Genomic DNA, 11,982 nt, shown 5'->3' on the forward strand with positions numbered 1-11,982 from the left:
TAAAATAATTTACATTTTAGCCAATCTACACTACACCGCCAAAAGTTTTGGGACACCCCTCCAGATCATTAAATTCAGGTGTTGGAATGCTTCAGCATTCCAAGATGTTTTGGACAATTTCATGCTCCCAGCTTTTTGGGAACAGTTTGGGGATGACCCCTTCCTGTTCCAACATGACTGCACACCAGTGACCAAATCAAGGTCCATAAAGACATGGATGAGTGAGTTTGGTGTGGAGGAACTTGACTGTCCTGCACAGAGTCCTGACCTCAACCCCATAGAACACCTTTGGGATGAATTAGAGAGGAGACTGTGAGCCAGACCTTCTCGTCCAACATCAGTGCCTGACCTCATAAATGCGCTTCTAGAGGAATGGTCAAAAATTCCCATAAACACACTCCTAAACCTTATGGAAAGCCTTCCCAGAAGAGTTGAAGCTGTTATAACTGCAAAGGGGCAGGACAACTCCATATTACATTCATGTGCATGTAAAGGCAGATGTCCCAATACTTTTGGCAATGTAGAGCATATCCAGTTTAATATATTTGTAGTCTATCTGTCATCACCACCACAGACTCTGCAGGGGTCACTGCATGACATCCCTTGACACCCAGTCTGTTGTACGGTATAAACATCTATACAGTAAAAATAAACACACACATGCCATGTGCTCGTAGCAGCTGAGATTGTTAGCCACCGTGAGCCAGTGTGACACAGGAGGAGAGAGAAATCTGACACGAGTTCCATCACCGTGACGACAGTCGGTTTCCACCAGTTGTCATGGTTACATGGTAAGGCATCAATTAAGGCGCAGATCGTGTCCTTATGCTCGAGACTGAAACGGGAGAGAGAATTAAGCCCCGGGCGGTCGGTCTGTTTCTGACATCTCTACAGGTGCCATGCTGTGAGCTCACAGCTGCCCAAATCACACGCTGTAATGGAAATTAAATAACCGATCAAAATGGGTTCAGTCGTCTGTTCACCAGGAGGATGTTACTGACATTTTCCAAACGCTTCTGAGGGTTTTACTGCTGATGTAGGTGACAATTAGACCCAGACTAACATTCCAGCAGTTTATTAAGATCTCTATAGAGAGGAGAAACTCCATGATGAGACACATCTTTCTCTCTCTCTCTCTCTCTCTCTCTCTAGCTCTTTCTCTCTGTCTTGCTTTTTCAATCTTTCTTTTCTCTGTCACTTTCTCATTCTCTCTGTCCATCTCTGACTATCACTCTATTAATCTCTCTCAAAGCAGCTTTACAGAAATATAGAAACTTCTTAAAAATGTACTATTTTATCACAATTTTATCCCTAATGATCAAGCCTGAGGTGACGTGCTGAGGAAAAACTCCCTGAGATAATAGGAGGAAGAAACCTTAAGAGGAACCAGGCTCAGAAGGGAACCTCATCCTCATCTGGGTGACACTGGACTATCCTTTCTACAACAGCAACCAAGAGCTCTTGAGGAACTATTAGGTCATTGTAGTTTGATTGTATTTGTAGATTATTGATGATTGTAGTTCATTATGGACTTAACACTAATTCCTTCCTGCCGAAAGCTGACTGATGTAACGTCAGTTCAGAGACGGTGTGACAGTCTCCACTGGTTCTGTCCACAGCAGTGCCCTGGGTCACAGTCTGTCCACACAGATCCATCCCCAGCAGCAGTGAGCACCACCAAGTCGACGAGACTGCAGGTGTAGAGCGTCTGGATGGATCAGGCAGGTCCGGAAAGAAGAAGAAGTGATCACGTCTCTTTTTTGTTGTAGCTCTACAATTTCTCTTCACTGGCTTTCTCTAAGATCCCCAAACACTGTTCAAAGACATGGTGTTGGAGAAAGTGAAAGATCTGGAGTGTCTAGTTATTACACAAAGCCCTGACTCTAATTCAACCCCAATGAACACCTTTGAGATGAACTGGAACCTGGAGTCTCCTCAACATCCTGAACATCAGAGTCTGATCTCACTAATGATCCTGTAGCTGAATGAACACAAATCCCCACACAGCCATGATTCAACATCTAGTGGAAAAAGAGTGGAGCTTTTTATAACGGCAAAGAGAGGGGAATAAATCTGATCCATCTCTGATGGTCAGGGGTGCACATACTTTTGGCGCTATAGTGCTTAAGTAACTTGAAAAGTCTTTGATTGTGTTCTAATAAAAGCTTAACACATTATTTGGCACTAATCATCAAGTAAATCATTCATTAATAAAAATAAAAAAAATTGAATCCTCAATATTATTTATCTACTGTATAAACACCGTTTTATCAGCAGTCACGTGACATGGCAGTGGAAGCATGGCTGGAAGCATGGCTGGTTGTTGCTATGGCAGCAATTAAGCGAGGTAGCTATATAAAGTGGTCATGGTGCCTAGGATTTTTATTTATTTTATTATTTTAAATAAACACAGGAATGAAATATTATGATTTAAACATCTTGAGATTTGAAAACGAACTCATTTACACAGCTGATGATGGATTTCCGGCAATCTGGAGGACGTCACTCATATCAAGCTGCATCTATCTTGACTGCAGCCTACAGGATGAGGAGAACACACACACACACACACACACACACATCCCTCCTCCTCCTCCTCCTCCTCCCCATCCTCGCGCATTCAGCACCACGGAGAGCCGAACAGCGCGCGAGCACCGGCGGATACGGAAATAAGAGGAAATGCGAGGAATCACACTCACTCTCTAGACCTATTTTTTCCCAGTGTGCAAGGCGTTCAAGTTGCTCGTCAGCTCTATGTAGGTGCAGGATGATGTTATGATGATGATGATGATGATGATGATGATGTCGGTGGTGATAACGGACGCGTTCTTTTTTTCACGCCCCAAGCCACAGTGCCACCGGATCGCTACACAGGGCTCGACAGCATCACCGTGAGTCTGCTGCGGTCTTCTGCTTTCACCGCCATCAGAGAGGAGAGGAGATGAAACCGGCCACGACTGCAGCTCTCAAGCTCAAAAACGTCGGAGCAGAGCCGTGTGCCGCGGTCTCCGGTTAGTGACATGAAAACGCGGACTAGAAAAAAGGAAGAGGGATGAAAATGTAAAGGGGGGACACCTTTCCTGAGGACCAGAAGATAAAAAAAATACAGAATCAGAGCTCGGTGATGTGATCACTGACATCTTTCATTTAAAAATATATTTATATATGATGTGAAGACATATATCAGGAAAAAAAGATTTCTTACATTTACCTACAACAAACACACACTCTTCCTCTCTCATCTTGGATTATTAGCCTTTCCTTAAAAGAAATACAAATAAAAAAAATTGACAAAAATGGAGACCAGGAAGAACCAGGAGGTTCTGGAGATGTTTGAATCTCATTGCTATTAAACACACACTGGAGTTTGTTCAGCGATTTCTGCAGGTTTCCACCCAGCTGAGGTGGAGTTGAGGAGTTGAGGTCTACAAGACGTCGGCTTCGCTCGGAGTGGTATGTATGGTAACGGACCGGACTTCTCCACCACGCTGCTCTGTGATTATCTTCCACTATGACCGTCGGAGTTCTGGGAGAAACTGTCTACGATCGTTCCGACCGTAACTAACCCACACTGATGCGAATTCTTGGGTCGAGCTCAAAGCGCGCCTTTCTACCATGGGCTGCGTCCAGAGCTTCAGCTGTAAGTCGCGGGTCAAACGCGAGAACATCACCGTGTGTGACATGTCGGCCACCATCGACCAGTGCCCCACGGTGATCGAAGAGAACTCACCCATAGTGCTGCGCTACAGGACGCCATACTTCAAGGCCTTTGCCCTGGTGGTCATGCCGCCCATTCCTCGCCATGAGACCTGGGTGGTCGGATGGATCCAAGCTTGCACTCAGATGGAGTTCTACAACACTTACGGAGACATTGGCATGTAAGTTTATGAGTGTGACCATGTGACCATGTGATGTTGCTAGAGAGCTCCTGATTATCTTGAGACTAGTCAAGGCGAGCCAGAAATCTCACTCCCGTCACTTTTCAGTCATTTCTAAAGATTGAGCTCCGAAAATTTCCTCACTTATAAAGTTTTACCCATGACCGAATAGCGACTAATGCTGAGACATTATCGATTATGTTATCTATAAATAACGCTACCAATAATCAATGCTATAAGAAATATAAGACTCAGAACAGATGTGACAGACAGTTTCTCAAGATACACTTTTCGGTCCCTCAAGTTTTTCTGATTGTTGTGACCAAAAATTGAGTTTGCTACTCGAATTGTAAGCATCTGTGAAGCCACGTTTGTAATGACTCGTGTTCCACACGCACCAATGAATGAGGACTTTGGTTGAATGCGTGTTGTGACGACGTCACGTGACGTGTCTCGGGCAGAATCTGTGGAAAATCTGCGTCATTTTGAAAAATCACTAGATCCTCCGGATGTCAAGGAGTTTGCTTGATTTTGCGTTGACTTCTGTGATCACTAAAACGCACAATCCTGGAGGCACTGTCTTTTATTCCCAAGCACTGATTAGCTCTCACATTTTTTGCACGTGTTCTAATTCATTAACAGACGTTCAACATCCTCAGATTTAAAACAAACAAACGAATGTGTAATCATCTTCAGAATGAGCTGAAGACATGAATGAGCTGCTATAACGCAAGTGAGAACAGGAACTAACTCAATCTAAAAACATTAAATGCACCTATAAATAGATGTCAATAATAATCCATTTCATTAATAATGGATAATAATGGATAATTATCGGCAATTTGCTGCGGTACAAGAGAAATAAAAGCCTTCTGCATGTTTTTGTGGGTTATTTTACACTACAACGCTACACAATGTCACGTTTTAACCGGTATTTAATCAGCAGAACATTGTGCTAAAGCTAACTGAAATGATTAGCACGTGTTAGCCAAAGACGTGGAGCTAGTGAGGGACTGAACAGCACCGTGCAAAGCTCAGCAGCAGCTTCTTTCAATCGGAAACCCGAATCAAATTGTCTCTCGTCTTCTGCACGGATAAATGACGGGAATGACGTAGCTGCTTCACTCGTACGCGGCAAACCGGGTCAGTCAGGGAGAAGCAGAAACGGAGAGAACAGAACCCGAGCTAGAGAAATCTCACACCCTCCTACACCCCTGACTGCCTGACTGATTGGGTTCCTCCACGCAGGATCTGTTCATGTGGAGGTGTGTGTGTCAGGGACATGTGTGTGTTTCTGCGTGGAGGGGTGTGTGTGTGTGTGTGTGTGTGTGTGTGTGGGAGTGAAGTCCTGTGGAGGTTCTGTGTGTGACAGATGGAGCAGATTTGATGACGAGATGCCAGAACTTTGCGCCAAGTGACACTTCCTGCTTAAAAAACGTGCTCTGATACAGAATCTTTTCACACACACACACACACACACAGCTGGCCTATGATATCACATACACTCATTACCAACTAATTACTCCACTGCTATGAATTACTCATGGAGACTTTACACATCAATGACAACATTAAAGCGGCTAGCAACATCACCAACATCATTCATATTGCTCAAATCACTAACAACGCTAATATTGCTAATATCGCTAACATTGCTAACATTGCTAACCTGCCGTTGTAAAAAATATTTTGACCAGAAGATATCAAAAAATAACTCTATACTCTTGTGGTTTTATGTTAGCATGTTTAGCACCAGCTGTGTTAGCCATAACAGTAAACAAAATTTAAATAGAAATTTGAATAGTTATTTTTTTAAGTATATATTATAAATAAAATTTAGCTTCAAGACACACCTAAAAAATAAATAAATAAATAAAATAAGAGGCTCACTTACATCAACTGTGTAGCCTAGCAATGTTTACCTTCTCCACTGACGTGTACTGACCTCAGTGTAATGGGATTTAATTTAATATTATGTTACTATTATGTTTACTGCCACACAAGCTAAATGTAGCTATTAGCTATTATATATAAATAGCGATATTTAGCTATTTAGCTATCAAATTGCCAACCTGTTCAAAAAGCAACTACCTGACAATATTTAATTCCTAAAATGTTATTGTGCTGTTAATTAGCCAACTGTTTATGTTTAGCTAACTTACTCCAGTGGAGGCCCCCTGTTCTAATGCTAGCTAGCTTGTTTAACAATAAACTTATGGAAACTAGAGTTAGCCACCAGTTCCTCAGATTTTTTAGTTACTAAAAAAGTATATTTCCACCTCCAATGGAGATAAATTTTCCTGTTGAGTTCCGACTGGGAATTCTGGGTGCTGTCTAACAGCCCAAACTGGAAATTGAAGCGACTGGCTACGCAAAGGAAATACAGTCCCAAAAAAATACATGTCAGCTGATATTTCATCTGATAAATTTCACCAGTCACTTCTGTTACAGATTAGGAAGATATCAGGCTAATATTTAACAAACACAAAGAGACACTAATGCTAAGCAATCTGAGATTAAAAACTACAATCTAGTAAAGATTTTTTGGTACATGACCACTCTTAAGGTGGACAACATGAACAGTTGAGGCTACTGGAAGATCTATTTGTCTATTTTGTAGACTTTTAGATTTCTAGCTAGCTAATGTTTAGCTACTCAGGTAAACCTCAGTGGAACATTGGCTAGCTAGCTAATTAATATCTTATTTTAAAGATATATTAGCTAGCAAGAATTTTGTGTTTTCACACCATCCGAGAATTAAAACGTTAGATTTCTATGCTATTAATGTTCCACCCTTAGACTTTTTCAACAGATTTCAGCTCTCACGCCCAAAACTGGATTTTGGCGGAAATAGATTAGCTATCAAATAATAAAATTAAGGAAATACAAATGAACATGTGCCCTGGCTAGCATGCCAGTTTCCCTTTTCACCTTTAACCTCTGCTTCCCTTTAGGTCGAGCTGGGAGCTCCCGGAGCTGAGGGACGGCATGGTGAGTGCGATAAGCGACTCAGACGGTGTGAGCTACCCATGGTACGGCAACACCACAGAGACAGTAACCATCTCAGGCCCGACATCCAAACCTTCACGCCTCATTGTCAGCATGAACGACAACTTCTACCCGAGCGTGACGTGGGCGGTGCCAGTGAGTGAGAACAACACGCCGATGCTCACGCACATCACTCGTGACCAGAGCTTCACCACGTGGCTGGTGGCGCTCAATGTCGGCACGTGCGAGAAGATCCTGCTGCAAACCATCAAGTGGAGAATGAAAGTGGACATCGCCGTCGATCCCTCCATGCCTCTGGGCTCCAGGGCCAGGCTGGTTGGGCCTCTTCACCAGGACCAGCCCAAAATCCTCACTCAAATGGAACCCATTCCCCAGAACGCCATGGGCAAACCCAATGCGAACGATGCCCAGGTGCTCATGTGGCGGCCCAGAAGGGGAACCCCTTTGGTTGTGATTCCCTCAAAGTAGCTGGTTTGGGGAAAAGTAAGTGTGGATACAGTATAGTCCTTTCCACTGGGTTGGTTTTGGACTCGAACCTTTTCAGGAAATATATCTAGAGCAGGGCAAGCAGAATGTGAGAGCTGAGAGTTCTGTTGGTGATATACTGAGTGCCCCAGCTCGATCTGGAAGGCCTTGTTCATGCTAATACGGATCCATTTGAAAAGTTGCTGTTTTCCGTCCATTTATTTTTTCCCATTTGAATGTTAACATTGTGATATTTGATTTGATCAGTGTTATAACCCGAAGAAAGCGATGTCAGGAAGAAGAAACGTCTATTAACTCTTGATCACAGCACTGTTATTAACCGTTAGCGGTGCACCAAGTACCTGAATCTGAATTGATACCAGTTGGTCTCTCATACCTCTGGATTGGTATTAGATCTGACATATAATATATGGTCAAAAGTTTGTGCACCCCTAACCATCACACTTTTTTTTAACATCTCCTTTGCTGTTATACTAAGCTCCACTTTTCTGAGAAGGCTTCCCAATGGATGTTGGAGCGTGGCTGTAGGAATTTGTGTTCAGTCGAATATTCTGTAAGAGCATTAGTGAGATCAGACTCTGATGTCAGGATGTTGAGGAGACTCCAGTTCCAGCTCATCCCAAAGGTGTTTAGTGGGGTTGAGTCAGAGTCAGGGCCCTGTGAAAGACACTCCAGTTCTTCCACTTTTGCCAACCTTCACCTCCACACCATGTCTTCATGGATCTGCTTTGTGCTTTGTCATGTCTGGAACAGGGTTTGAGAAACCAGTGAAGGGGAGGTTTAACTCTTTAGCGTATGAAGACATTCTGTACAACTGTCTGATTCCAAATTTGTTTGGAGAACAAAGGTGTGTCAGTTGTCCAAATATGTTTGGTCAGATGCTGATTGATACAACGCAGGTCAATGAAGATATTGGTGTCTTGAAGACTATACCATGCCAAGCTGGGGCTACTTGCAAGGCATGGTTGCTTGCTAAGGCGTGGCACTTGCCCATTTCGGGAGAGACCACTTGGCGCTACCATGACCAAGCACTATTGGTGTCTTGAAAATAGAAGTGGGATTAATGGGAAAAGTGGGATTAATGCATTAGTATTGACAGTATGATGGATGACAGAACCAGGGCGTGGTAAGTCCTGCTGAAAGAGGCCAGTGATAACGTACAGGTATTTTTGAGCAGCGCAGCAGAACAGCATTTACTATATCATCAGAAGATCTTAAGTTTGCATCTCACAGATGCCACAGCACTTCATGGCCAGGAGATCAACACAACAAACCTGACCCGGCTGTCTGAGCGATCGGGATGGCTCTCTCTCTCTCACCTCTCAATCAGAGTAGTGTGAGCGATGACCTGTGATGTAGCATGAGCAACAGTTCAGTTTGAGAAGATGCACTGGTTGGCTTAACACGTCTTAGATGAAGAACATGCTAGATTTCACCCTTCCTGGTTGGTAACAGGTGTGTGATAACCAAGAGCTAGCTAGTGGGTAGGAATGGGCAAATGACCAAATTGGAAGGGGAAAAAAACAACAAATCAGAAATAAGACCAGCAATGATCAGGAATGTAGAACTTTCTGATCCTGAAAACATCGCTTTCAAATGTATTCATATTACTGTGGTAGGCATTCCAGCATTCTGGGGCTAAACTTTCTAGAACCACAAACAGGACCACTTGCCTTAATTCCACACTACTGCCTTTGACTGGACGGACGGGGCCGAAGAGGCACGGAAACGCAACCTACGGACCGGCGAGCCGCCTCAGAACCAGCTCTAAGCCGGAGTACCAGAGACAGAACAGGAATGCGATACCTAATGTGGGAGAATAATGACTGATGAGATGAGCTTTGAGGTTCGGTTCAGTTCTCTGTTCATGATTAATGATTTGTATTAGAACAACATTTTTCAATAACCTTCTCGCATTAAAGTGATGCTAAGCTGAAGAGCAGCATCATACAGGACAGTGTTAGACGGAGACGTTTAAAAACCTAGCGCTCTACGCCAAACTTCACACCTAAGTCATAGCCTGCCTTCTTTCATCTGCTAAAATGACGATATTGTAACCGAGGAAAATACTACGCTCTTGTTTTTCGACACGGTTTCGGTGCTGTTCGGGAAAACCAGCAGTTTCTTTTTAAAGACAGTCCACATGTCCACCGGTTTGAGAGCTGAGCAGTTCCGTACTTGGCTGTGTGCGAGTTTACAAAGTAAAACTAATCACCATAAAAGAATGTACGAGTTTTCTACCTGGCTTTGACAACATGTTTTTCCACACAGCACTGACGCACACATTGTTGCCTTTTTAAAGGCGCGGTTTCAGTATTTTCTTTTCCTTTAGAATTGTTTTAGAGGCAAAAATGACTCAGACCTGCCAACCTTCACATGTTCAACCTTCACCCAGAAAAAAACACTAGATGATTTGGAATGATTGACAGTCGCGTAGATGTTTTGAACTCTCTCATATAAACAGAAACCTCTGGAAGCTCCGCCCACTTTCCTCCCAACTCATATAAGAAACGTTTTCCCTGGTACTCACTTCCTGATTTTTTTTTTAAATTATTATTTATTTATTTATTTATTTATTTATTTATTTATTTATTTTTGTGCACAGATCTAGCATCACAGATTCCACAGAAGGAAAATATTTAGTGTTTATTAATGTATTAATGAAATCAAATGTTTTGAGGGATGTTTCATGCCTCACCTGACTAACTTTAGACAAGTACACTGATCAGCCATAACATTATGACCACCTGCCTAATATTGTGTTGGTCCCCATTTTGCTGCCAAAACAGCCCTGACCCGTCGAGGCGTGGACTCCACTAGATCCCTGAAGGTGTGCTGTGGGATCTGGCACCAAGATGTTAGCAGCAGATCCTTTAAGTCCTGTAAAATGCAAGGTGGGGCCTTCATGCACCCCAACTCTCAACTTACATGACAAATACAGGATACTTTTGACAGATACTGACCACTGCTCACCATGTTATGCCTGATTGGGGTATGTAGCTAACAACAGCAAGCAAAAATGTTTGCCATGTGGAAGCAGTTCAGTAAGAGAAGAGATTTGTGAAAGCACTATATTAAAAAATGTAAGGTTTTTTTTCTTTTGTAGTTACTGCATTTTCTCTCTACATCCCCTTTCCCAGAATTTCTCATTATTCCCCTTCAGGGTTGGCAGGTCTGATTACACAGCCCCAGAGCCCCAGATGTAATCAGTTCTCAGTTGCACAGGAGAACAGGCTCAGAAACAGAGATGTTGTTGTGGAAAAGCGCCGAAGGTTAACGCACTGGCTACCGGCATCTTACTGGTGCAAAATATCCATCATTTTATTCGAGGTCAGAGTTCAGTATTTATTCCGGTGCTCAAAACACCAGTCTGTGTAGAATAATTACTCCATGAAAGGAGAAAGGAATGTTTGTGCTGTTTCAGTGTTGGTTCCAGAGAACGAGAGAGGAAAAAAGCAGCGCTCAAGCTCTTTCACCTGAGAGACAACGAATACAAACAGTGAATCCCAGTGCTGCTCATTACTGAGACAGGAAACATTCCTACACACACACACACACAGAGTGAGAGAAAGAGAGAAAGACTCAGAGACACAGAGAGGAAGAGAGAGAGATACTCTCATGCACACACACACACACACACACACACACAGAGTGAGAGAAAGAGAGAAAGACTCAGAGACACAGAGAGGAAGAGAGAGAGATACTCTCATGCACACACACACACACACAGAGTGAGAGAAAGAGAGAAAGACTCAGAGACACAGAGAGGAAGAGAGAGAGATACTCTCATGCACACACACACACACACACACAGAGTGAGAGAAAGAGAGAAAGACTCAGAGACACAGAGAGGAAGAGAGAGAGATACTCTCATGCACACACACACACACACACAGAGTGAGAGAAAGAGAGAAAGACTCAGAGACACAGAGAGGAAGAGAGAGAGATACTCTCATGCACACACACACACACACACAGAGTGAGAGAAAGAGAGAAAGACTCAGAGACACAGAGAGGAAGAGAGAGAGATACTCTCATGCACACACACACACACACACACACAGAGTGAGAGAAAGAGAGAAAGACTCAGAGACACAGAGAGGAAGAGAGAGAGATACTCTCATGCACACACACACACACACACAAACACAGACAGAGAGAGAGAGACTCAGAGACACAGAGAGGAGAGAGAGAGATACTCTCATGCACACACACACACACACACAGAGTGAGAGAAAGAGAGAAAGACTCAGAGACACAGAGAGGTAGACAGAGAGATACTCTCATGCACACACACACACACACACACACAGAGTGAGAGAAAGAGAGACAGAAGAGAGACTCTCAGAGACACATGGAGAGAGAGGAAGAGAGAGAGATACTCTCATGCACACACACACACACAGAGTGAGAGAAAGAGAGAAAGACTCAGAGACACAGAGAGGAAGAGAGAGAGATACTCTCATGCACACACACACACACACACACACAGAGTGAGAGAAAGAGAGAAAGACTCAGAGACACAGAGAGGAAGAGAGAGAGATACTCTCATGCACACACACACACACACACAGAGTGAGAGAAAGAGAGAAAGACTCAGAGACACAGA

At 43.3% G+C, this 11,982-nt stretch overlaps 1 protein-coding gene across 1 annotated transcript; it reads left to right on the plus strand.

Moving 5' to 3' along the window:
- Positions 1 to 2,523: 2,523 nt before the first annotated feature.
- fam78bb (family with sequence similarity 78 member Bb) lies at positions 2,524 to 11,100 on the plus strand. Its single transcript, XM_058388923.1, has 2 exons — positions 2,524 to 3,878; positions 6,833 to 11,100. Exons 1-2 carry the CDS (start codon positions 3,616 to 3,618, stop codon positions 7,353 to 7,355), a joined length of 786 nt encoding a protein of 261 aa, XP_058244906.1. The 5' UTR covers positions 2,524 to 3,615; the 3' UTR covers positions 7,356 to 11,100.
- Positions 11,101 to 11,982: the final 882 nt, after the last annotated feature.

The sequence above is a fragment of the Hemibagrus wyckioides genome, linkage group LG05, assembly GCF_019097595.1.
Source record: "Hemibagrus wyckioides isolate EC202008001 linkage group LG05, SWU_Hwy_1.0, whole genome shotgun sequence".
Taxonomy (NCBI): Eukaryota; Metazoa; Chordata; class Actinopteri; order Siluriformes; family Bagridae; genus Hemibagrus; species Hemibagrus wyckioides.

Coding starts and splice junctions, on each gene's coding strand:
- fam78bb (XM_058388923.1), top strand. CDS start 3,616: ATGGGCTGCGTCCAGAGCTTCAGCTGTAAGTCGCGGGTCAAACGCGAG. Junction 3,879..6,832: donor ACTTACGGAGACATTGGCAT/GTAAGTTTATGA, acceptor GCTTCCCTTTAG/GTCGAGCTGGGAGCTCCCGG.